Below are 24,872 nucleotides of genomic sequence, written 5' to 3' on the forward strand. Positions count from 1 at the left end.
AGCCGAATAAAATTTGCTTTTTGAAATATGACCGAGTTAATTTGAAAACGAAAATAACCATTTTGACCGAAGAGCAATCTTAGTGGCCTATCTAAATGGGAAGAGAGCAATTTTGATTAGATAGATACTGGATGTTACAGAAACTAAAAAATAAGACTTGCCAGAATGGTATTGTATTGGTTACTTATGTCACGACTCACGACTATGTTACAAACAGTTCAGACTTACAGATACAGGTGTGAACAAAGAGACGAAAAACCAGAAAATACAGCATGTAGTATTTTTTGACGAAAGGCTTCGTTTGTGGTAACTCATCAGGACAGACTATGCAAAGACTTGAAGAGAAACAACACAGTCAAACATTGCCGCTTAATACAAAAGAACTCATTACAATGTCATCCAATTCTTTCTTTTTTTTTTTTGTTTTTTTAGATGTTGCCCAGTTTTTTTTTATTGCGTTCTAGGCAAAAAGTCATATAATCCAACTACCCAAGTAAGACGAAACATTGTTGTAAAATGCAGACCACGTTATGGATTCATTGTATGAAAGCTTAAGACAGTACACAGTTGCATGAAACATGAGTTTCTCCAGCACATTGGTCTTTCTCCAACCAGACCAGATCACAACATGCATTAACTCTTTGCTTCTATATTGTCAACTTTGAAATTAAATGTTATCATCTTTCCATTTATTCAGAAATTAATTGCAACCCAATTTTGATTACAACTCAAAAGTAAACGACTAGAATAGCAGCCATTGTATGAGAGACCCACTTGAGGAGCCTGTGTGTGTTGGCCAAGTTCTTGTGTGTGTATGTACAGAGAAGCATTGCGTTGTGTTTGCAAAAGTGTTTCCAACCTTTTTTACACTGCAGATTCAGAATTAGTCTTCTTGTGTTGTGCCTCAAGTAGATGTTTGGTTAGTGACTCTGGATCTTGTTGACTCTCTTCAAGTACTTGTTTTCTTTCTTCGTTTTTGCCCCAAAGAACTAAGTAGAGCCCTAACATTATGAACACTGCACCAACAATCCTGCAAATGAAAGATATGAATTAAATCGAGTAATTCAAAGGAAGAATAACATGATATTACTGTTTGCAATGCTTACCTTCCGGAGTATAACTGATCACCAAGAATAAGAAACGCCATTGCAGCAACAAGAAGTGTCTGGAGTGGCTGGAAGACAGCTACAAAGACTGGACCACTTTTGTAGATACACCATGTCTGAAGATAAACCACTAACCCGGAAGCTATTATTCCCTGTAAGCACGGCCAAAGAAAACTTCCTTTAGTGGAGTTCATTGATTCAAATCAGGGAAAATGAAGAAGAGGGAGAGAGAGAGGAGCTTACAGCGTATAGGATGGTGAAGAGCTCTTCCCAAGAGGCGATGATCCAGTTATTGAGATCAGTTTCCACAAACAAAGCAATGACTAGAAACTGAATCAGGCCGAAGAAACATGTGAACGATGTTAAAGTGAGCTTTGCCGGGTATTGCTTTAGAACAGGAGCTTGAAGAACCATCCAACCAGCCCATGATAGACAATGTCCCATTAAGTATAGCCATCCTAGTTTCCAGTTCTGTGGTTTGTCAGATCCGATTTCCTCTTCTTGCATGTTAATGCTCTTGTCAAAGATCGGAAATCCTCTGTACAATGTGATCACGGTGGCTCCACCGATGCTCACAATGGTTCCCAATACTTTGGCCACACCATGTTTCCTGACCAGGTCTATGTGCTCTAGCCTTGTATTCACATCGGAAGATCAATGTTAGATGCGCAACAAGAAAATGATTAGATCAATGTTAGATGCGCAACAAGAAAATGATTAGTACACTTTCCATGAAAGAAGTGGTTGTTAGGTACCTTAGGGTACAAGCCATGATGAAAGTGATGGCAGGAACAGAGTTCTGCATTGCGGAAGCAAACGTTGGAGTTGCATAGTAAAGTCCCAATAGGTAGAATCCTTGGTTGGCTGTGATTCTGATGTTGAAGACAAACAAACAGAGTTTCAGAATTATAATCATTGATTTAAGAATTAAGGAACCAGTTGCTATTATTGTCTTCTCTGGTTAAGCTTTTTACCCTATGAGTGCCAAGAAGAAGAACTGAGCCAGTAATGAGAATGTGAGTGGAGGCCTTTCCTTCCTGTTGATATACAAAGCATTGTTAAGAATACTAACAACCAAAAGATAAAAAGATATAAACTTGAGATCTTATCCCAAAAAGGAAACAAACATTCAGAAACTACCCAAAACTTCAGATGAGATCAAAGGGAAAAAGTTTCTAAATTTAGTAAGTTACACAAAGGTAACTGGGAGAGATGGGGACTTACTTTTCGAAGAAGTAAGCGAATGGACCTATGAGGATAAGGGCAAGGATATTCCTATAAACAGGGTACACAACTTTGCTGACACCAATGTTAAGAGCAACCCTTGAGACAATGTGGAAGCCTGCAAAACAGAACTGAAGTGTGATCAATGCCACAACAAGCTTCATCTTCTCTGATACTACTTTCCCCATTCTTCTTCTTCTTCTTGGGCTCTTCTCTTTTTGAAGTTTGATAAGCACATCAAGATTGCTTTTATACTAAAGTGTGGTGGTGGCTTGAGATTTAAAAATACAGAAAAAAATAATCATAAGTCACAATAAAATATGAAATGGATGATTAGGGAAAAAACAGATGATACGTCATTTCTTCAAGTGGACCACTATAAGTTGTTTACAATTAATGATTATGAATAATGCTCTGATATATAAGATGATCATTTGACTGTAATAATACGATTCGGAGGTTGAATGTTTATGTGACCTCTAGATATGTATGTATTGGTATTGGTACTAGTTCCCACTCATGTTTAATGTCAAAATTTTTGTGTCGGTTTATGTCATCTACAATTCATACAACTACACAAACAAAACTTGAATTTGGGTTGTGAAACGATTGACAAACAGTAATACAAATCACAATTTAATCAAAAAATTTCCTTCTAACGTTGATATATACATGTAAGTTTACTTATATCTTAAGAGTACGAGTCCAATTTTTTTTGGGTTTAAGAATGATAGTATATTATGGTTATGGTTAGATTTGATACATTTTGGAGGACAATTTTTTCATCGTTTTTGAATTATCATTATATTTGATTATGCTTATAGGTAATAATGAGTTAAATGGAATCGAATAGCATGTGATCTACCTCACAATTAGGCATCTTGTCTTGAATGTGGAAAACCCAATAATAATTTGACTAATTAAGTCTACTAATAAAATATACATGCAAGGAGCACTAACCACCGTTTATTCAGTTAACTTGTTCTTGTTCTTGTTCATGTTCATGTAAATAGATTCCAACAAAACGGCTGCAACCAAATGTTAATGTACCATCCATTAGCTTATATAACTAAATAAACAAAAACTATGGCATCTTCTCAAAAATAAAATGTTACATTATATAACTTGACCTAATTTCTAATGTGATTATGAAACTAGTCTGTTTTAAATAATTTTTTTTAGCAATCATTTAAATAATTTGTACTCTTGTACTCTCTCTAATCTTTTTCTTCTAGTGGCCCTAAAGAGGTACACATGCAAGATTCTCAATTTTGTTCATCCCACGATATGAAAATTCTCAGTTTTTTTTTTATAATCTAATCAAAACATTCCAACTTTTTTTTTTTTAATTACTTAAAACAGACTAGTTTCAAAAATATTCCAACTTCAGTAATATCATATTGAAAACAGACTAGTTTCAAAATTATTCCAATTTCAGAATCCAAAAGAAAATAGTAAGGATCAAAACTGAAACACAGAACTAACAACACAATCATCAGATCACCAAATATCAATAACTAACTGGCAAAAATAAAACACCTAAACATCAAATCTTTGAAGAAAAATTCAGTCAGATCCTAAAGAATCCTTTATTGAACTCAGAGATTAACATTGAGAAGATCTGTAGAATGAAGATAAATTAGTTGTGTTTTCAACGACTTAGGCACACACCTAGACATCAAATCTTTAAAAAGATTTCAACCAGACCCCTATAATAATCATTCTTATTGATTTTATAATATAATGAAGAAGAACAGATTGTGCTTTCATCTACATCGCTAAAGAAAGCTCAATTTATTTGGTATGATCATATAAACATCGTATCAACATAGATAGTCAAAAGGATACCAAGAAACCCGAGAAAAACAAACATAACTGAATTTGGTGAGAAAAATGAATGTGTAAGAGTATAAAAGAGACATAAATAACAGATCCATAATGAATAGCCTTAAAGTCAACTAAATTGGGTTGGTAGTACCGTTTCACAACCAATTTCGATTTGTCTTGCCATGAAATAACTAGACAGGAACAAAACACCTTCAAATCTTTTCTTCTCTCTTCCATTATTTAGTACAATGTGCAAATGGCCCTAATTATCCTCCTCACTATTCAACAGAGACTACTAACATAATCCAAAATCCCTTATTTGTGGCTCTAGCCATCGATGAAGAGAACAACACAGTAGAGCAACGAATAAGGAAGTTTTTTTTTGGTCAAACCGAATAAGGAAGTTTTAAGAGAGCAGAGCATCACCAAATTCAGTTAGATAACACCAATTCTTTCTTAAACTAAAAAGACAACAAAAAATCGGATAAAAATATAACTCCTTGTGGTACAGGTGAAGTTTGAGACTAGATTTCATGTACATAATTATCAAAGAGTCGAGAAACGATAAACAGAGACCCATATACTTCAAATGATTTCTACATTGGCTCAGTTTTAAGTCAGCTTAAAACAGGAGCAGTTCTTCAAGGCTTGATCTCGGATTCTAAAGTCATCCAATATAGGTTATTACTTATCTTATTAGTGTTCATCAAGCTTGGGTTTGACGTGCTGCTTTAAACAATTTCTGCAATAGCAATGGAGAACATATAATCATCGACCATTGCAGTAAACATACGGCTCTAAGCTTGATCATTCAAAAGCTTACCTTTCTTAGAGCATCAATCGACCGCACTTTCTCCTCTCTCTTTTCACAAAAGCACTCTCCACACCAGCTGGAGAATTCCTTCTGATGAGTTTTGAGCTCTCTAAACACAGAGCTGCATTTGAAAACACGCAAGAAAAAAAATAAGAAACAACAAAATTCATAAGCAAGGAAAATGTAAAGCAGTCCAGAGGCAAAATTCAGTTGTTATTTACCTTCTGCACCATAGAAGCATATTGACCCGATGCCCGGATGTTGTGGCTCTGGCACCATGGCGGTGGCGCCCACGGTGGAGTACAGCTTGTCCTGGCATATGATGATAATCATATATTTCCTGCTTTCGCAAACAAGCAGAAATTGAAATTAGCCATCAGCCATATATGGAATTGTAAGAAGACAAGAAAGTAACAGATAAAAAAAAATAGCATACATCTGTCTTTGTTGCTGTGTTCACATGTTTTTCACACCGCGTGCCTCGGAAAAATAGCTCTCCTCCCACAAATTCTTTACCCAAACAAACATTCAGCGTTACTTCTGAATCATCCACATGAAAGCCTGCAAAAATTTATAAGATCTAATTATATTCAACCAAAAATATACTTGGGAATTGGAGTATATCTGCATTTAGGACAACTAATCAGGACATGTGAAAATTATGCAGGATCTGTCGAAGAGTCTCACCTAAATCAACATCCCTATCTTTACCATATTCAACAACAAAACCATGGTGAGAATCCAGAGTCGCTCCACCCACATCATTGAAGAATACTACAAAACAAAAGATGTTAAGTAGCTTATTTAGATAACACTGTAACATATAAATGGACTTTCGAGTAATAATAGTCTCTGTAGTGGATTTAATTTTAGTTTTTTTGCCTTTGGAAATGGGACGAATAAAACCCTCCATGAGTTTGTCAAGCATGGTATCAAGACCAAAGTCGTCAAGCACAGCACCATATTTATTCATGGTGTTTGGTCTCATTATCCGGAATTTGGTCTCACCTACCCACCTTTCAAAATTGTCTATCTGCATAGTTAAACAATTGGCACATGAACAAAATATAAAAGGTAACGGAAAAGGATAGAAAAAACCAAAAAAAGAAAAAGGATCCAACAATACCTCGGATAGCATCAACTCGCAAAAGCTAGGCTGGAGCATATCAAAGACAAATACACCAGGAGATGGTTCAGATATAATGTTTCTGAAGCTTTCCTCTGTGTTATCATTAATCGCCGTTAAGAAACTGGGAACAAAGCAGACTGTGGGAACTAGAGTATACAACTCCTTGTGAAGTGGCTGCAGTAGGAAAACACATCAAAATACTAAACTGATGACTGGAACAGAACAATATGGAACAGGATTCACACCTGATAATTTGATATTATCTTCTGCCTATACTCCCTGTGCCTTTGAGCCTGTAGCATCAGCAAAAAAAAACCTACTTAAGTAAAATTCATATGCTCAATTCAATCTACACCAAACCAAATCGAACTTTCTATTAACACTTTAACTAAAGTGAGATGTAAATCAAAACTAACCAAAGTGGGTCGAACTAAAGGAACTTCAAAAAGCAATTCCCAAATCTCATCAACACACACAAAATTCAGAAACTAAAGAGTCAAAATCTAGAACTTACTCTGGAACGCTCTCCATGAGGAAGATGCCTAAGCATAATGTCAGTCATGAATTTAACTTTCTCATCGCGATTGGAGACAAGCATATTAGGAGGCAAGTACTTCTCAAGACTAGAGTAAATCGAGTTTGGGAAATCAAGCTGCAGATCTTCGTAACTATCCGGTCTATGCTCGTTGTTAGGGTTAAGCCTCAGTCTCTGGCAAGAAACCACCGTAGATGTAGCTCTCACCATTGTCGAAGGATGTGAATTATTATTATTACCTCCAATTGTTCCGTTACCTTCCACCGTCGTCGTAGTTGTCGTCGTCTCCTGCGAACCTTCTCTTTGGTCACTTGACATTACTTAATTTGACGCCTTGAGAAAGAGAAATTTACAACCCTAGTTTTATTCACACTACATTCCAAAACGAACCCAGAATCTTAAAATAGAATTGAATTCGGATGTGATTTTTTTTTTTGCTTTTGCTCTCTCTCTCTCTCTCTCGATCTGGAGATTCTGATTTTTGGGTTCCCGTTGAAGTTAGGGTTTCTGGAAATGTTCCCTCGAAGATTTTTTCTTATTTTATCTTTCTTTTTGGGTTAAAATTACGCACGAAATCTCCAGTCTCTCTCACACGCTTTATAAAACTTATCCGGCCCATCTTTAAGGCCCATTAAATATAAACCGGTTTAGTTTGGACTTTTGAATTTGTCTGTTAATGGTTAACACGTGTGACAATTCGATAGTCTCCTCTAGAGTTTGTTAACTTAACACGTGTGAGAATGAAACCTTAAGAAATTCGTTCTCAAAGTCAAAGGTAAAGCTCTGTGTTTTTTTAGCTGTCACTGCCTTGTTCGTCTCAAACTTTGTCTCTGTCCAAAATCTTTTTTTTGTCCGGCATCGGATCTTTTTCCGATCAGGGAAAGAACAGTACGAATTATCGAGTAGATTTGCGGTGAAGTAGAAATGTGGAAGGAGGAATCTTTGGATTTAGTGCTTGTGCCAGCGGGTCTCGTTGTGATGGTAGCTTACCATGTCTGGCTAGTCTACGCTATATTTCACCGTCCCAAGCTTACTGTTATCTCTCTCAACGCTGAATCTAGACGACAATGGGTCTTCTCTATGATGACTGTGCGTTTCTTTCTTCCCACTCTCCCTTTCTATTGTTTTGGTATTTTCTGATTCTGGAGATTTTGGGGGTCTAGATTAGGGTTTATGTTGTCAGAATCGTTTGGGATTTTGGATTTTAAAGGCGAGGTTTTTGGCAATGGGGCTTCTTTGTTCGGTGATTTTAGGAATTGGGTATTGAGATTCTTAAGGATCTGTTATGAAATTAGAGAAAAAGGGAAATGCTTTTTTCTTGTCCTGAATTTATCATATAGCAAAATTGAGCAAGGGTTTATGAGTAAGGATGATGAGGTTAGGAGAATTCGAGTGTTTCAGCTGTCAAATGACGTTGTTAGATTTGAATCTGCAATAAGTATGGTCAATGTTGAAGTAGATGGTGCTTGGAAGCTTTATCATTTTCAAGAACTCTTGCTTTTTCTTGTACTTGGTAAATCAATGCATCGCAGCTAGAATCTTGAAGCTAGTTAATGGCTTCTATTAGATAGGAACAGTGTCATAGACATGAGAAACATAAGAACACAGTCATGTCATGTGTCTGTCTGTTCATTAAGATGACATAAGTTTAATTATTGCTATTTGCAGGAGCCAATGAAAAACGGTGTCTTGGCTGTTCAAACAATCCGGAACAACATAATGGCATCAACCCTTTTAGCCACAGCAGCAATCACTCTATGTTCCATCATAGGCGTCTTTATAAGCAACTCTTCAGATTCAAAATCCAAGCCGACAAGTCTTGTATATGGGAGCAGAAGCCCTCTCTTAGCATCAATCAAGAACTTTGCGATCCTGATCTGCTTCCTCATGGCCTTTCTCTGCAACGTCCAATCAATCAGGTACTATGCTCACGTAAGTTTCCTAGTCACAGTGCCTGTCTCGAGAGGGAAAAGAGAACACTGTGAGTACGTGTCTAGAAACCTGAACCGAGCTAGCTACTTCTGGTCTCTTGGATTGCGGTCTTTTTACTTCTCCTTCCCGCTTTTTCTGTGGACCTTCGGGCCCATCCCGATGTTTGTCTGCTGTTGTATAATGTCATCGATTCTATATTTCTTGGACACGACAACTAGTTTCACTAGGCATCTCCATAGCCAGTCGTTCAGAGAAACCGCTGATTTAAAGGACGGTGAAATCGAATCAGCGGTCCATGCTCTGTAGACTCTTTTCTCTGACTTTTGTTGTGTGTGAGAGTTAGCAAGAGTTATATATTAACCGAGTGTGTTTGTAATTTGATGGAACAAAACCTTGGCTGCGATTGTATATTTGCGTTTTAGTTTTCATGTTATGATGATTAGTATATCATAATATGAAAACGCATATGCTGTTTGCCTAATCGCAAACAAACAATCTAAGTCTATGTAATCTCTTAGGCTCTGTATCCAAATTTAGAACTTGTACTCTATTTTCATCCATCAATCATGTTGCCTCTACAATACTATACCAACTAAACAATTATATTGTTATTTTGTTAGAATCCAGAGATCGATTTTTACATGGTTATGTGTAAAAATATCCCAGAAGAAATCTTAGGGGGTGTATTGAAATAATGATTTTGGAGGATTTGATGGGATTTAGAAAATTTGAAATTTTGATAGATTTTAGGGAAGTTGATATGATTTATAGTAAAATTCTTTGAAATCCCACCTAAAACCATGAGATTTGGATTTGTGTATTTTTAACTAAACAAATCCTCTCAAATCCTCCAAAATCCCTACAACTTATTAAAATCCAAATCCACAAACTGTTTTGAATAACAGTGGATTTTAAAGTAGATTTTAAAATCATCATTTCAATAACAGTGGATTTCAAGAGACTTTTTAAAATTCATGATTGAATAACATAGGATTTGTAACTTTTACACAAATCACTTAAAATGTCAAGTTGAATACACCCCCTTAGACTATTAGCAGGCCTCCTTAGTTTTTACAAGTTTTGTTCTTGTTTTGTTTCCAGGATCTGAATAAAGTCCATAGAGACTAAAACTTAACTAATGCTCAACCCTTACACAACTAGAGAAACATAGGCTCTCAGTGCACATAACAATTGATAACTCTATTGATGAAACCTTATACTATGGACAAGAATTCCAACTCTTCTTCTAATGCCAAGAGAAATTCCAAGGCCGTGGGAAATGAGCCAACATGATTGATTCTGAAAACGAGTCAACAGCTAGGTTCTGAGAACATAGCTGATGCGGAAAGGGAGGACATCTTGGCCTGACAGATAAAAAAAGAAGTCGAGGTATCTGAGCTTTTTGTATCTCGGGCAGATTATGCAACCAAAAAAAAATATCTATATATATATATATACAAGTGAGAAAACTGTGAAGTTGAAAATTATTGTATGTCACACTAGAGACCGTAAACAAAACATTGTTCCTCCGGAATATATCTACCACTATGAAGAGTGTATTGAGTGGCCTCATTGAAGTCGTTTTTTTTTACCTTGTAGGTGCTGCTTGCTCTTGAATGCCCTGAACGACTAGGGAGACAAATTTGCCATTGCCTCACTACTTGCGTTTTCATGTTGCAAATGATTAGTACATTATAAGTTATAACATAAAAACACAAATAAATAATCGAGATAATAGTAGTCTACTATAGTCTATGTAAATATTTCAATCTTCTTCTTCACCGAAAAGTAACGGTTTGGTTTTTGACCACTCAGGTATAACCATATATTATATGTAAATTGTAACCTCTTGCTTTGAAAGAAGAAAACTCCATGATTTTTCCTTATATTTTGTTCTTCTTCGACTTTATGCGTTGTATCCAATTTAAAAACTTCTACTCTATTTTCATCCATCTAACCTCTTAAGAAGACCTGGTTAAGACCATCATGTTTGACAGCGCCATCGTGTTTGTTGTTGTTTCCATGTCACCGAAGCTTCTTGAAACTCCTGCCAAACGAATTAAAGGAAGTATAAGAAAATTTAGTTGTAAGAAAATTTCACAATGCAATGTACTGTTGGAAATAATGATGAAACTATTTGAATCTCAAAAACAAACTGCATTAGACAATTAAGTATTGGAAATGTTATATATTACAACATTGGTTATAACACCACGACATGACATATGGCAACAAATTAAGTAAATGTTCACTAAACATAAATCACCTATGTGATATGTACCCATATGTAGTATTATGCATAAATGTGAATGTGTGCATATATAGGTAAGAGAGAAGAAGAAATAAAGGTGGTGACAGAAGTATAGAGAGCACAAAAGATAAGATGCAGGCTCTTTCTCTCCCTCTCCCTCTCTTTCTCTCTTTCTTTCTTGAATTTGTTATACATATTTTAACATCCACATGCGGTGTGATGATATATATGTATATGTACTTGCATGTCATCCTTAGTGCTCTCTATCTTCTGTCAACAACCAACATCACTCTCAAACCTATGCGTGATATGCAACATCATATGTATGTATAACTAAATATGTGTAAGCATATATGTATTTATCATATATATATATAAGCATATATATGTGTATGTATATATATAGATTATAGGAAGTGTATGAAGTGACAGAGGGGTATTGGCGAGTAATGTGTAATATATATAGGAGTAAGTTGAGAGAGCTCCTCCTCTCCACAGAAATGTACCAAAACGTTGACTCTTTCTAATCCACGTACATTCCCCTTCACACACACAAAAATATATCCACAGGCCAGAACCCAACATGGCAACATGAATTCTTTAATTAAATATATGAAACCATATGATAAAGTTAGTCTTATTGAAGATTTAAAAAACTAGGAGACTGATTTTTAATCAATAGTCCATATATATGACTTCATTGTTGGGAAATACAATACTTCGTGATGCATGAAGTATATATACATAGTTAAATCCATGAATTATAATATAATTGGTTAAAGTTAATTATGAGTTGTTTCTTTTCTGCTGTACATGTTATATATAAGAAACTTATAATAAACTCAGAATATTTATTAATATTCGGCCTTTTGTAGATGGCACCGAATTCTTCCGTAGAACAATGCCAAAAAAAAACTGGCTAGAAACACGAGCCAATCGATGTGGTAATCATGTGACATCTGGAGATGTGGAGGAGATTTTAATTGACGTGAAAGTTTTGATTGGCAATGGCTGGCAAAAATCCTAAACGCACCAACCAACCGTACGTCCTCAATGTGGGAGGGGTGGGTAGGGTACCAACACCATTTTTAACTTCTCACATAAAAACAATAGGACAAAATATGAACCTTTCGAGTGTTTCAACCGACAAAAACCAAAAATAGTAATTTTTTGCCAAATACTTATCGTGACTAGTAGTATTAGAACAAATAAATGACGACCGCACATCGATCGATCTCTAATATATCTTGACCAAAATGGTGATCGTCTCTAATCTCTATAACAATTCTTCTTTTCTTTTCTTTTTGTAATGATCAAATTAGTATATTTCATTTAAGTTTTTTAGAAAGAGTTTTTCGTTATCTGTAAAATAGAATAAGAATGTATTTGAGATATTTTCTTTCGAAAATCAGTACAATTACATGCATGAAAACATATATGATATTTCTATAAATATATCATGTTTTAACTCTTTAGGCGAAAATCTTGGATAACATTTCTTTTCTTTTTAACTAAGAAACTTTGGACCTTTTGAACATATTTTATTTCCTCTAATTTAAAAACCAAAATGTTATAATAATCGTATTCGTGACAGATATATAAATATTGTCGATTATCACTTTCAATGCTTAACTATTAACCAGAACTCGAGTCGAGTGGGGTAACATTGAAGCAACAGTACTCCTCTAACTGGTTGAACTAAACGCACTTGACTTAATTTTACGTAAGGCGATAACCGATAAAAGATGTGGCTCTTTCTTAGTCACAAATTCACAATTAAAACCTAGTTAGTGGTTAGCAAAAAAAAAAGAGAACAAATTTGTTACATATAAATTGACGTAGAGAATCACGCATGAAGAAAGAAAAAAATTAAATTAGTGACAAAGAAAAACTATTAAAAAAAGAAAACCAATTTATACTGCTATTAATTATACAAATCTACTTAGATATATATAACAGGAAGGGTTGGCGAGCGTAAACAGAGTTTTATCAAAGATTGAAGAGGGAAAACGACAGATCACCAAAGTAGGGACTATGACATGAAGAAGGGAATCAACACTTAGTGTTTTGGTTATTCATGGTGTTGTCCTTTTTCTCTTGTAATTTACTTTTCTTTTTCTTCTTCAGTTATTCTTATTTCTTGGGGACTAAAATGTGAAAAAAATCAATACATATCAAATAATAGACATGTCTTACGCAATAATGGACTTGGATAACAGTAAGTGGGGTGAATTTTTCTTTTGGAACTAATATCAGTTTCCCTATTGGAGAAAGAAAGAGAAGAGGTCAAAAAAGGTATCATAACAACTAGATATGGAGGAGGAGGACTTTAAAGAGTGATAGACAATAAAATTAAATAAGTGGGGAAGAGTACTATACTGATGAGATAATCATTAATTGATAATTGAAAATGGAATTTTCATTGCAGAGTGGCACATGTGGTAACAAGAGATTGAAATATTGAGAGAGAGGGAGAGATATAGATCAGTACCACTCTTGAATTAAAGCTGAAACTTGTGTGCCCCATATTCTTCATTACAAAACCATTTATGTCTTATTGTAGTGTAGAGTGTATGTAGAGTAGACCACAAAAATTGAAATTCAGATTTGGTGTACCTTTGAAAATTCTTATCATTATGACTCAAGAGTCTTCGTATCTCTGAATATGTTTTTGTCTTCTTCGATGCTTTTTTTCCCTTTTTCTTTTCACGATAGATATAAAATAGTTGAAGACTATATATGTATCTAGGAAAATAATACAACCACGATTTCACTCACAGTCTTCGCATTACAACCATCTAAAAAGCAATAAGGATGTGGGTGCGTTTCTACTTGTACCCCTACTTAAAACTAGTCATGAGCACGAGTTAGTCATTTCTATATCTAGCTAGTCCCATCAAATTATATAACTCGTTTCTTTCATATATTTATTAGTTCTCAACTAATTACTCATGCGGAATTTTTATCAAATGTATGGTTGAGGAAGGAAGTGTCTACTCCAGTAATACTAAAATAAATATAATTACTTATTGTAGGTAAGTGGTTACTATTTACATGCAACCGAATTATGAAAAAGTATAATGTAACTAGGATCTGTAACCTTCTTTGCATTAGTACTAATGTCGTATCTTTAATTTGACTTCAACTCTATGTATATGCAAAACAAGGTTTGGGACCTTACGTAATAATCATGTGGTGAATGCTTCGAATCCTCACCCCTACGTTTCCCATTTTTTCCCCTACAAATAATGGGCTTGAAACCCATTCTAAATAGTTGATTTGATGGTGTTTTCGATCTCTTTGTGGCAGTTTAGACAGATAAGTTTTCTTCATCGGTTGTACTTGTATAATTTGGATGCTATTTTGGTGAGTTCGTGAGAGAGTTCACCTTTTATCCCCAAATATCTATTTATTTGAGCATTGTTGTTGGTTTTAGCTTTAACATTTGTTCGATCGACCAATATGTTGGTTGGTGTCTTCGATTGTTCGGCTCTTTGTGGCCTCCTAGTGGAGGTTAAACGCTCTTATGAGATGAATGAATGATTAGTCGTTTGTTAAAAGAAAAAAAAAAAACTCATTTCTGTGATAATGAGTGATTAATGTCGGTACGTTAAAATAAATCTTCATTTAGTCAGTTTTTTTATATTTTAATAGCAAACTTATTTTAATTAATGAACACGATAATTTGGAACAAAGGAATGATCTTCATTCAGTCAGTTTTAAATATTCAACCGATAAAACCAAAAAAAAACAAAAACAAAACCTATGTCAATAAAAAACAAAAAAAAATCCAAAGTATCATAACTGTTACGAAAAACCAAAAAAGAAAATAAGTTAATTTTGCGATAAACAAATATTTTCCCATCCCATCCCAGATTGATCATTCCATTCACCGTTTCAAAAAGAAATTAAGGAATTGTTTATAGATTTATGTCAATTGTAACAATTGTAGCAGTAATAGAATATATTAATTAGGGTTTGTTTAATCCTCGACCTGCGACCGATTGATCTCGCGTTTCACCCATCAGGTATCATTTTTATCCCAAAATCTTTCTGTCTAATTGTTAATGCATATAGACATGTTTGTATGATGAATATTGTTTTTTTTTTTTTTTTTTTTTTTTTAACAAATCGTTGCGTTGATTTATGATTACGAACACAAAGACGAAACAAACCATGGGTAAAAAAAAATAGATGTAATTACAATGAAACTGTTGGTTCAGGTTAATTTGATGAGAGCCTGAGAGATGGCTAAGATAATGCTTGGTGCTCACTCTGTGAAGAGCCATGGATGGAAGGTGGCTCGAGAACATCTTTGTGACTGGCTTATTCTCGTAGTCCTCGGTCTCATTGACATTGTTCTCAATGTTATCGAACCTTTTCATCGCTACATTGGACCAGACATGTTAACTGATCTCACTTTCCCATTTAATGAAGACACCATCCCTATGTGGGCTGTCCCGGTAAGTAAACCTGTTTACCAAGAAACGTATACCTTGATCATTGTGCCTGACATCACAAGGAAATATTGCAATTGTCGCTGATTAATGATTTATATGTATGGTGTATGTGTGCGTGTGTAGATTATTTGTATATTGGTTCCTATGTGCATCTTCATAGTGTACTATTTCTTTCGAAGAGATGTGTATGATCTTCATCACGCCATTCTCGGTGAGTTAATTTCTAATCCTGTCCATCCTCAGATGTACTACTTCCTTCATTACTTGAACTTTGAACCGGCCGTAATGGTGAAATCCATACGATTATATATATATATATATATATATATATATATATATATATATATATATATATATATATATCTTGATTAGCGTGATGATAAGAATATTTGTGAATTGCGTATAGGTATCGGATTCTCATGTCTTGTGACTGGAGTCACCACTGATTCCATCAAAGACGCGGTCGGTAGGCCAAGACCAAACTTCTTTTACCGATGTTTCCCCAATGGTAAACCGGTATGTACATTTCTATGGATCCATCTCATCAGTTCAATTAAATCATCGATTAAGTTCCCGGTTTAAGTTAGTTTATCATGAGGGAATTGTTTCTTATTTTGTGCAAATCTGAAAGAAATGCAGAAATTTGACCCGGATACTAAGGATGTTGTGTGTCATGGAGTTAAAAAGATAATCAAAGAAGGTTACAAGAGTTTCCCTAGTGGTCACACTTCGTGTAAGTTCTTCTAATAAAGTTTTAAAAAGACAGGAGTAACATATGAATTGATTCTCGTTTAGTTAAACTGGCTGATTAATTACATGGTATATATACATGCAGGGTCATTCGCCGGTTTAACATTCTTGGCGTGGTACTTATCGGGTAAAATCAAAGTATTTGACAGAAGAGGACACGTGGCGAAGCTATGCCTCGTGTTCTTACCGATACTAGTAGCAATTCTCATCGGAATAACACGCGTCGACGACTATTGGCACCATTGGACAGACGTTTTCGTCGGAGCTATCATCGGACTCGTAGTCGCTTCTTTCTCTTACCTCCACTTCTTTCCTTACCCTTACGACGACAACGGTACGTAAGAAAATTAACTAAAAGAAATGTTACCAAAATCTACCATAACTTATAATTGATTTGTTGTCGATAATAAAGATTAATGAAATGATGTTATGTTATAATAACAGGATGGGCACCACATGCGTATTTTAGAATGTTGGCGGAGAGGAGTACTGGTCGAGCCACCACGACGATGACCCGAAGCAGTTCACAAGGGATGTTGGACAATGACGTCGAGCATGGCGCCTCCACCTCTTCCCCTCACGATCGCCACCGTGAAAGCACTGATTCTGAATTTTGAAATTTCCTCCTCAATGTTAAAATACGTGTAAATTTCTAATTGTATGATTGTTTTTTCAGTAACTAATACATTGTATTGTTACACCAAAACAAAAACTGATGCATTATTCCTTCGTTTAACATGTAAACTTTCATTTGACTTATAGTAGATAATAGATTCATATGTTTCTAGCTAGGTTGAGTGTGCCAATATCTTAACATCAAAACCAAAAATTGTTTCTAGGTTGACATTGTTGTTAACCATGTTTAGAAAAAAGTTTGGTTTGGTTCAAATTGGTTTACTTGTGTTCCTAAATTTCCTCTCTCGGGTTCTGGTTTCAACTTTGCATCCCCATTGGATCCGTGTCAATTAAGCAAAGTGACTCTTTGTTCTAAGTTTTTAATATTTTCAAGGCGATTTTGTATGATTTTCTGACCAATCAAAGGTACATACATAGTTAAAATGTCTATAGTATGAGCTCCCCACTTTTTGAAAAATATGAATAAAATAAAAGAAAGATCTTATGAGAAGAGTCATAATGTTTCAATGTCCATGATTGTGGCAACTGGTGGTGGTGGTAATGTTGATAACCTCTTTTCTAACAAGTTTCAACAGTTACGTCGACGGGAAAACTTAGGGAAACGAACGTGTAACGTCCGGTTGAAGTAAACCGGACACGGTAACCGAAATTTATCCACATGGGTTTTGGTTTGATTTTCCCATAAGGTCCAGATTCATCCACCTTCTTCGGGATCCACTTCATTCATCTGAGCTCAGTTTTTTCTCATTTTTGTTGATCTGTGAACCAGCTTGTTAAACAAATTGCATCGAAGCTGTAATGTTGGAACTCGTAAAAGAATTTTAACCATTGTCAAAGGACACAAAAATAATTATATAATTACTAAACATTCTACAGCAAATAAAATAATAACACACTTCTACGTACACAGCTTTCTAAACACACAAACATCAACATCATTTCTGATACATACATGTACATATCGTATTGTTTTATTAGATGTACAATACTTTTTCTTTATTAACAGATCTAAAGACAAAACTTCAGATCTTTTTATAATAAAAAAAAACAGAGAAACCAATCTTAAAATTTTAGAAGAAAAAAAAAACTTTAATTTAGATACGCGCAAACCAGCTTTTAGAGGTACTTTTTTTGTTGTCATTACATTACGTTAATTAAATATACGAAGTTGACTGTACCAATTTGTATAGTTTATGTACATATAAATTACCTGGCGACGAGTAATTTCTCCAGCAGTCCAGCTCATTCTGCAGAGAATCTAACATTTTATTTTATTTATTTATTATAATGTAAATATACAATTTATTTATGTTAATTGTTAAAATCGTTTTTTGGCAAAAATAAAATAAAAATCATATCATATAATTCATATAATACACACTGGTTATGTTTACGATTAATAAAGGGGGATTAGTTTCGAGTAATCAATCAATATATATATAAATCAATCCAAACTAACCAATCCCCCGTCATTATCGTCGAACCCATGGAGACCCCACTCCCTTCTTTATCGCAGCAACTAACCCCAAATCCTACTTCCGCCGCCGCCGCCGTCTCTTCCGCTATTCCGGCGGCAGTCAAAAACGTTACCGTTCAACAACCGATCGATGGATCTCCCCGTGCCGTCCCTGTTGATACCGGTGGTAATCCGGAGCCGCTTGCGGCTGTTCCCGGCGCTAAGCTTCGTCTTATGTGCAGCTTCGGCGGCCACATCATGCCTCGTCCGCACGACAAATCGTTGACGTACTCCGGCGGCGAGACTCGTCTTGTTGTTGTTGATCGACGCGCGTCACTGTCTTCGCTCCGATCTCGTTTATCTAGTATGCTTCTCAACGGCCGCTCCTTCACGCTTAAGTACCAGCTCCCTAGCGAAGATCTCGATTCACTCGTCACCATCACTACCGATGAAGATCTGGAGAATATGATCGAGGAGTACGATCGCGTGACTTCTTCAGCGACGGCGACTGCTACGCAACGGATCCGGTTGTTTCTTTTCGCTAACAAGCTCGAGACCGCCGCCACCATGGGATCTCTGCTTGACGGCGCGAAATCTGACACGTGGTTCGTCGATGCTCTCAATCAATCCGGTTTGCTTCCTCGAGGTTTGTCAGATTCCGCCGCTGTGAATAACACCTTGGTGAATCTCGATGAGGCTAGCGGCGGAGACGCCGAGATCCAAAACCTAGAAACTAATTCTGGCGGCGAGAACAATAAACGAGGGGATTTGTTGGCTCCTAACGGTGTGATTTCGCATCAGGAGATGCATATGAGCTCGATGCCTGACTCGCCGATGATGGAAGCTGCTGGTTCTTCGATAGAATCATCATCGTCTTCTCCTTCTACTTCCAATTTGCCACCGATTCGCGTTAGAGTCAGTGAAGACCAGAGGATTGAGGAACAATTGGCACAGATGACCTTCTCAAACATGCAGACTCAGAGGCAATTTGATGATGGAGTTAGCTTGATGACAAATCGGCCAATGATGGTTCCGTCTGGTGGTGCAATGACTGATGGTTCAGTGGCGTATAACAACGCACCTAGTGATATTGCTGCTGCTGCAAGCAATGGCCAGGTTTCACCGCATGACGATCGATCCGATTCAGGTGTATCAGCTGGCTACAGAAAGCCACCTTTGCCGATGCAGCCAGTAACGATCCCACCGAGAACTATCGGAGGGTATGGTTTGACATCCCCTGATTCAGTTGCAAGGTACTTTCATCTTCTACTGCCACTTATTCATTGACTCATACATACACATTGTTTACTGAAAGGAATCTCTCTTGCTATTTAGATAGATGATTGCTCTTGGTAATTTCATATCTCAACTTTTTGGTTTCTCCATCTCTTTTTTTTTTTTCAGCTTGCCGTTGATTTGTGATTGTCTTTATACTGTTTCTGTTCTATCATCTTTACATGTTTGTTTTGGGTTTACACCTAGGCTAAGTAGCTAAAAGAGATAGATAGAACACTGGTTTCAAGTATGGTTTATGAATTGACAATGGAGAAATCATCTTAAGCTGTGTCAAATCCGAATAATATTTGATGATCTTTCTTTCACAGTATACATTCAGAGATTCTATCAATTTGTAGTACTAGCCGTTTGTGTGGAAATTGACATACACACACTCATTGAACCATGGCATTACAAGTGATGTTAGCTTTGTTTTATGACTCTGATAGTTCTAAATGCTGATGTCTCCTTTTTTTTTTATACATACAGTGATACTAGCATTTCTTCTGCTACTTCATTTTCGAAGCCAATGTACTACCAAGACCAACATCCAGCTCTGCCAAAAGCTCCTCCAGTGACACAACCTGAAACTACCTTGGTCCAAAGCTCCCATGTCTTACCTCAGACTGAAACTACTTCACCCCACACCACCTCCCATATCCAATCTCAGCCAGGTACGTACACAACCATGGATCAACAACAACACCAACCTCCGGCTCAACAACCTTACTTACATCAAGGCGTTCAGTACCTCCCTCACCCATCTCAATACTTCCCAGTTTACTCTCATCAGCAACAACAAAACTACCCGGTTTACGTAATGTCTGTCCCGCAATCTCAGCAGTATGTCCCTGCAGGAACTCCCCCGCTGTACCCGATCTCAAAACCCGCCACAAACTCGAGACCTGAAGCTGCCCAAAACGTTTACCGTGCTGCTCCCACTCAGGTTCTTCAGCTTCAGCAGCAGCATCAATACATGGGTTACACTGGAGTTCCTCAACATACTACAAACGCAAACGCCAGTTACGGTACTGGAGCTCCTCCTCAACATAGCACAAACGTAAACGCCAATTACAGTATTGGAGCTCCTCCTCAACATAGCACAAACGTAAACACCAATTACGGTGGCGCCTACGAATACACAAACCCTCCAAACGAGACAGTGTATTACCCACAGCCTCCTGCTGCCAACACTGCTATTCCATTAGCATCTCCCTACCAAAGCATGACACCAGCTGCAGCGGCAGCCGCTCTAGCTGATATGTCCAAGCAGATGGCTCTTGACGGCGGCAAACAGCAACAACAACATATGGCTGCATCTCAGCCGCTATAAAAAGCTGGAATTTTGGTGATAAACGCGCAAAGTGTGACCGTATAGCTATTTACACGGCGCGCACTGGTCTTTTCGTTTATGACATGTAACGTCGTGTTACATCTCGTTAGATATACATAGGCTTTGCTATATCGTTTTCTAAAGTTCTTATCTTAGTTACTACTTATCTCTATCTTGTTTTTCTATATTTGGAAAATAAAAATTGTTTGGATGATTTTTCTATAAGTATTTATACAAGTTATTCTGATTCTCTGCTACTTCAAATGGAGTAGATGCTGCACCATGATCATCATTCAACTCCAAGAAACCCTGCATTATCACAGTATGTAATAAGATGGTCAAAGGTGTGTGTGTGCGTACCGTAAAATATTGTCAAAGGACAAATTGAAAACATACAGTATGAAAGTCCTGTTAAAGATCCTAGATCATTATCTAATTCTGTGATCATCCGTTTAAGCTCGGAGTCATGTTAATACAATACGTTTCAGAGACTAATCTGAAATGCGTTTGGTGCATAGTCGAAAATGTTCTCACCGATTGTAACCCTTGTCTAGAACCAAAAGCTTTCTTCCCCATGTGCTTGGAGATGCTTGAGAGAAAGAGACCCGATATGAAAACCATGTGCTTGGAGATGCTTGAGAGAAAGAGACCCGATATGAAAAAAAAAGAACACTGTAAAATTGTGAACAAGTTGAGAACTTTACACTAAAAAATACTTTGGGAAATAAAAATTGTCTGGAAAGTTTTTCTAAGTACAATAATTGGGCGTAGTAAAATGAAGAATTGTGGTTTAGATCACATTATAGTTTTGAAATTGTCTTTGACTCGAAGATTATATAAAAACCAAAACCATCCAATATATGTATAGGACTATTCTTCAAACCTGACAAAGAAATGAATTAAGAAACAATTGGTCTTCAAACAATGCTAGTGTATACATTATTTGTAAATTTCATATATATATATATACTTTTTTTTTTTGTTCAAGCACATAAACTTGCCAAATTACTATGTCGATTTTATTTTCAATTGAACGAATGTCAAATTCATAAACTGTCACTACAAATTGAAAAAAAAATAAAAATAGAGTGTGAGTTTAAAAGAGAAAATAAAACCATGTTTTGTTGGGTTAAGATTAAAAAGTGAAACGAGCTTAGTTAGAAAAACAAAGCCAGACTATAAAATTTGTTAACAGCGTTAAAATAAGCTTCTCTGCTACTTGGGGTTACGAATCCTAAAACCCTAAATCTCCGATCCACGCCATGAGAGGCGCTCTCTTCAGAAATGCCTCTCTCTGCGCTCGCAGAATCATCCTTTCTCCTCGGATACCCCATCAACGCTCCACCTACGTTCCCTTCCTCGCTCCAATCGCCGCTCCGGCTCCTTTCAAATTCAGATTTTTCTCCTCCGAATCCGACTCGCCCGGCGAGAACAACTCGACTAATCCTCCTGAGTCTTCTCCCGTAGATTCATCCGATAAGAAAGATCTAGTTGTCGAGGATGTTAGCACCAAAGGTAAAAAACACTCTATCCTCTGTTCAATCTGTGTGGTTGACCTCAAAGGTTGAAATGGTGATTCATTATAGTATTATTAGTTGAAATTGGATTGGTTTGATTCTCATCTCGCCATTGCTGGATTGAATCTAATATTTGGAGTTTTCTTATTATTGTTTTCTGATGAACTAGTAGAATTGAGTTTATGTTGGTTTTAAGTAACTTCATGTATTGGTTTGGTTTGTGTTATCAGAGTTTAAAGCCCGTATAGAGAAGTATTTCAATGAGGGTGATGAAGATGCGTTGCCCGGAGTTATTGAAGCACTTCTGCAGAGAAGACTTGCTGACAAACACGCAGAGACTGATGATGAGTTGTTAGAAAAAATCGAGAGTCTACCTTTCAAAGATGATGTGAAGGATGAAGATTTTGAATCTGATTTCGAGGAAGCACATTCGACTGACGACGAACTCGAAGATTTGTACAACTCTCCCGAGTATGTAGCGGAGAAGATGAGGAAGAATGAGTTTTTCAACATGGACGATAAGAAGTGGGATGACATGATTAGAGAAGGGATTCAACATGGTTGTCTTACTGATACTAAGGAATGCGAGGAGATTCTTGAGGATATGCTCAAATGGGACCAGCTTCTTCCTGGTATTTTTGCTGTTTTACTTTCATATTCTCGTTCATCCGCTCACATTCTTCAGAGATTATGCTAATTAGTAGAGTGATGTGCGTCTATAGCCAAAGACACTCTCCTAGTGGAACTTAGCTTTTGTAGTTAACCTTTCTATTTGGATTTTGCTGGTTGGAGTACCATTCTTTTTGAACTCTTTGAAGGTAATGTACAATGGTAGATTTGTTGCTTGTCGTATCAGTAGGGTCGTTTAGCAAACATATTGGTTTTTGTTCTTGTGTTGCGTATGTATGAACATTGGGAACATTCTCTAACTGTATTTTCATTTAGATGAATTGAAGAAAAAAGTTGAAGTAAAGTTTAATGAGCTCGGGGATATGTGTGAAAGAGGTGAGCTTGAGCCCGAAGCAGCTTATGAGCTTTTTAAGGAATTCGAAGATGAGATGGTAGTTCAGTATGGAGATCAAATGGAAGCTGAGGGTCCTCCCCAATTTGGTGAAACGGATGCTTCCGATAGGAATACCGACTTGGATGATCCTCCCGGTAAAGGCCCAATCCTCAGGTGGCAATCGAGGATAGTTTTTGCTCCTGGAGGCGATGCATGGCATCCAAAGAACAGGAAAGTTAAAATGTCTGTTACAGTGAAAGAGCTCGGGCTTTCAAAGCATCAGGCTCGAAGGCTAAGGGAACTTGTGGGGAAAAGATACCATTCGGGGAAAGACGAGCTTACAATCACCAGTGAGAGGTATATAACTATAAATCTTAAGCTTTTTTTTTTTCACGAGACAAGAATGTTGGATCATGAAATGTTTTTGTCCTGTCACAGATTTGAACACCGAGAGGAAAATAGGAAAGACTGCTTGAGAACTCTTTACGGTTTGATAGAGGAATCTGCGAAAGCGAACAAGATTGCTGAGGACATAAGAACATCATATGTAAAACAGAGACTCCAAGCCAATCCAGCTTTCATGCAGAAACTACAAGCGAAGATGATAAGGTCTAAAGAATCAGTTGCCATCAACGCCTGAAAAAACCTTTTCCCGTTGAGCTCCTTTCTTCTTGTCTCACCAAATAATCTATAGGATCGTCTTTTTTTTGGCAATCAATTGATCCGGTACGGGTTTAGGATCCATGAAGAATCTTTGATGGTAGCTCCTATTTTAGTTTATCTCATGAAGACATGAACCGTGGCTGTGTGCTGTTGGTGTCGATTAGGAGCCCATGAGACTTGGTCAATGCTTTCTTAGAATTATGAATCTCTTCGAAGATTAAAGGTTTCAATATGGGATTTGGATATGCTTACATTGGTTAAGAATGAAAATGACTCAAGAAAAAAATAAATTTTAGTATAATTTTTGTTTGGGGTTTTTCATTATATGTTTATTCTGAATTGTTAATTGTCAGTTCATCAAACTCACAGTCTATAGTGCCTTGGCCATCAAATTAACTGTTAAACTGAAGATGGAATTGGAAAGAAATAGTATTTCTTTTTCTTTATATACAAGAACTACATAACGATAATACGAAAGTAAAATGGTCCATTGTTGTGTTTTTTTTTTCCCAACGAAGACGAAAGAAATCTCTCAACCTCCGCCACAACCACCGCAACCGGCCCCACAACCTCCGCCACCGGTAGTGTTTGCCGAGTTGGGTTTTTTGTTTTTGAAAAAGGTGTTTTCGGAATTGGATTTGTTCTTGGAAACTCCATCGGCGCAAGAGAATAACATAGCCGAGAGGACACAACAGCCGATCAGAGCCAAGAACACAACATGAAACAGATAGCTAGCATCGAAATGTGTTGTTGTTGTAGCCATGTTCATTACATCTTCCAAGTGTCTCACCATCTCTCTTTCTTTTAGGTTAATGTGGATGAGATTAAGTTCTTTAACGTAAAAAGCTTTCCTACTATTTATAGCCGATAAATTCGTATAGTGGCCATTGACTTTTGATAAAATTATTCGTTGATTATACAGATTTACATTTAAATAAAAAAACTGCAAAATACCGAGTCA

The 24,872-nt window shown here is 36.5% G+C and overlaps 6 protein-coding genes and 1 long non-coding RNA gene across 9 annotated transcripts; 4 read left to right on the forward strand and 3 right to left on the reverse strand.

Moving 5' to 3' along the window:
* Positions 1–660: 660 nt before the first annotated feature.
* Positions 661–2,630, reverse strand: LOC104746184 (WAT1-related protein At3g18200). The gene is made up of 6 exons (XM_010467601.3): positions 2,331–2,630; positions 2,081–2,143; positions 1,862–1,978; positions 1,350–1,740; positions 1,107–1,258; positions 661–1,030 (listed from the first exon to the last, which is right to left on the reverse strand). Exons 1-6 carry the CDS (start codon positions 2,516–2,518, stop codon positions 865–867), a joined length of 1,077 nt encoding a protein of 358 aa, XP_010465903.1. The 5' UTR covers positions 2,519–2,630; the 3' UTR covers positions 661–864.
* A 1,979-nt stretch (positions 2,631–4,609) lies between these two features.
* Positions 4,610–7,206, reverse strand: LOC104746185 (2-oxoglutarate and iron-dependent oxygenase domain-containing protein CP2). 2 transcript variants are annotated; one of them, XM_010467602.3, is made up of 9 exons: positions 6,615–7,206; positions 6,346–6,393; positions 6,098–6,274; positions 5,854–6,004; positions 5,659–5,745; positions 5,408–5,532; positions 5,193–5,311; positions 4,981–5,092; positions 4,610–4,899 (listed from the first exon to the last, which is right to left on the reverse strand). In XM_010467602.3, the coding sequence occupies exons 1-9, from the start codon at positions 6,951–6,953 to the stop codon at positions 4,864–4,866; spliced, it is 1,194 nt and encodes a 397-aa protein (XP_010465904.1). In that variant the 5' UTR covers positions 6,954–7,206; the 3' UTR covers positions 4,610–4,863. The 2 variants fall into 2 exon arrangements, with proteins under 2 accessions (XP_010465904.1, XP_087344367.1); XM_087488241.1 differs by having other exon boundaries at positions 6,098–6,262; positions 6,615–7,194.
* LOC104746186 (uncharacterized) lies at positions 7,170–9,148 on the forward strand. Its single transcript, XM_010467603.2, has 2 exons — positions 7,170–7,724; positions 8,304–9,148. The coding sequence occupies exons 1-2, from the start codon at positions 7,560–7,562 to the stop codon at positions 8,871–8,873; spliced, it is 735 nt and encodes a 244-aa protein (XP_010465905.1). The 5' UTR covers positions 7,170–7,559; the 3' UTR covers positions 8,874–9,148.
* A 381-nt stretch (positions 9,149–9,529) lies between these two features.
* LOC104746187 (uncharacterized) lies at positions 9,530–11,163 on the reverse strand. Of its 2 annotated transcripts, none has more exons than XR_760835.3 (4): positions 10,834–11,163; positions 10,526–10,614; positions 10,160–10,224; positions 9,530–9,931 (listed from the first exon to the last, which is right to left on the reverse strand). It is a non-coding gene; the product is annotated as an uncharacterized LOC104746187 (long non-coding RNA). The 2 variants fall into 2 exon arrangements; XR_015582189.1 differs by having other exon boundaries at positions 10,849–11,013.
* A 3,422-nt stretch (positions 11,164–14,585) lies between these two features.
* Positions 14,586–16,819, forward strand: LOC104746188 (putative lipid phosphate phosphatase 4). Its single transcript, XM_019236990.2, has 7 exons — positions 14,586–14,846; positions 15,042–15,281; positions 15,402–15,489; positions 15,685–15,794; positions 15,918–16,011; positions 16,114–16,362; positions 16,473–16,819. Exons 2-7 carry the CDS (start codon positions 15,066–15,068, stop codon positions 16,643–16,645), a joined length of 930 nt encoding a protein of 309 aa, XP_019092535.2. The 5' UTR covers positions 14,586–14,846; positions 15,042–15,065; the 3' UTR covers positions 16,646–16,819.
* A 1,172-nt stretch (positions 16,820–17,991) lies between these two features.
* Positions 17,992–20,985, forward strand: LOC104746190 (uncharacterized). The gene is made up of 2 exons (XM_010467607.3): positions 17,992–19,373; positions 19,885–20,985. The coding sequence occupies exons 1-2, from the start codon at positions 18,151–18,153 to the stop codon at positions 20,726–20,728; spliced, it is 2,067 nt and encodes a 688-aa protein (XP_010465909.2). The 5' UTR covers positions 17,992–18,150; the 3' UTR covers positions 20,729–20,985.
* A 778-nt stretch (positions 20,986–21,763) lies between these two features.
* LOC104746189 (uncharacterized) lies at positions 21,764–24,212 on the forward strand. Its single transcript, XM_010467605.3, has 4 exons — positions 21,764–22,243; positions 22,476–22,877; positions 23,191–23,605; positions 23,687–24,212. Exons 1-4 carry the CDS (start codon positions 21,991–21,993, stop codon positions 23,886–23,888), a joined length of 1,272 nt encoding a protein of 423 aa, XP_010465907.1. The 5' UTR covers positions 21,764–21,990; the 3' UTR covers positions 23,889–24,212.
* The last annotated feature ends 660 nt before the right edge of the window (positions 24,213–24,872 follow it).

The sequence above is a fragment of the Camelina sativa genome, chromosome 15, assembly GCF_030686135.1.
Source record: "Camelina sativa cultivar CO46 ecotype springtype chromosome 15, ASM3068613v1".
Lineage (NCBI taxonomy): Eukaryota > Viridiplantae > Streptophyta > Magnoliopsida > Brassicales > Brassicaceae > Camelina > Camelina sativa.

What these genes read in the sequence shown, in the direction of transcription:
- LOC104746186 (XM_010467603.2), top strand. Translation starts at nt 7,560, where the DNA reads ATGTGGAAGGAGGAATCTTTGGATTTAGTGCTTGTGCCAGCGGGTCTC. An exon ending in GGGTCTTCTCTATGATGACT is followed by an intron (nt 7,725 to 8,303) that starts GTGCGTTTCTTT and finishes TGCTATTTGCAG; the next exon opens with GAGCCAATGAAAAACGGTGT.
- LOC104746185 (XM_010467602.3), bottom strand. Translation starts at nt 6,953, where the DNA reads ATGTCAAGTGACCAAAGAGAAGGTTCGCAGGAGACGACGACAACTACG. An exon ending in CTCATGGAGAGCGTTCCAGA is followed by an intron (nt 6,394 to 6,614) that starts GTAAGTTCTAGA and finishes CTGATGCTACAG; the next exon opens with GCTCAAAGGCACAGGGAGTA. An exon ending in ACACAGCAACAAAGACAGAT is followed by an intron (nt 5,312 to 5,407) that starts GTATGCTATTTT and finishes TTGCGAAAGCAG; the next exon opens with GAAATATATGATTATCATCA.
- LOC104746190 (XM_010467607.3), top strand. Translation starts at nt 18,151, where the DNA reads ATGGAGACCCCACTCCCTTCTTTATCGCAGCAACTAACCCCAAATCCT. An exon ending in TCCCCTGATTCAGTTGCAAG is followed by an intron (nt 19,374 to 19,884) that starts GTACTTTCATCT and finishes TTATACATACAG; the next exon opens with TGATACTAGCATTTCTTCTG.
- LOC104746188 (XM_019236990.2), top strand. Translation starts at nt 15,066, where the DNA reads ATGGCTAAGATAATGCTTGGTGCTCACTCTGTGAAGAGCCATGGATGG. An exon ending in TCCCTATGTGGGCTGTCCCG is followed by an intron (nt 15,282 to 15,401) that starts GTAAGTAAACCT and finishes GTGCGTGTGTAG; the next exon opens with ATTATTTGTATATTGGTTCC. An exon ending in TTACCCTTACGACGACAACG is followed by an intron (nt 16,363 to 16,472) that starts GTACGTAAGAAA and finishes TTATAATAACAG; the next exon opens with GATGGGCACCACATGCGTAT.
- LOC104746184 (XM_010467601.3), bottom strand. Translation starts at nt 2,518, where the DNA reads ATGGGGAAAGTAGTATCAGAGAAGATGAAGCTTGTTGTGGCATTGATC. An exon ending in ATCATGGCTTGTACCCTAAG is followed by an intron (nt 1,741 to 1,861) that starts GTACCTAACAAC and finishes TGTGAATACAAG; the next exon opens with GCTAGAGCACATAGACCTGG. An exon ending in TCTTCACCATCCTATACGCT is followed by an intron (nt 1,259 to 1,349) that starts GTAAGCTCCTCT and finishes CCGTGCTTACAG; the next exon opens with GGAATAATAGCTTCCGGGTT.
- LOC104746189 (XM_010467605.3), top strand. Translation starts at nt 21,991, where the DNA reads ATGAGAGGCGCTCTCTTCAGAAATGCCTCTCTCTGCGCTCGCAGAATC. An exon ending in CGAGGATGTTAGCACCAAAG is followed by an intron (nt 22,244 to 22,475) that starts GTAAAAAACACT and finishes TTGTGTTATCAG; the next exon opens with AGTTTAAAGCCCGTATAGAG. An exon ending in CTTACAATCACCAGTGAGAG is followed by an intron (nt 23,606 to 23,686) that starts GTATATAACTAT and finishes GTCCTGTCACAG; the next exon opens with ATTTGAACACCGAGAGGAAA.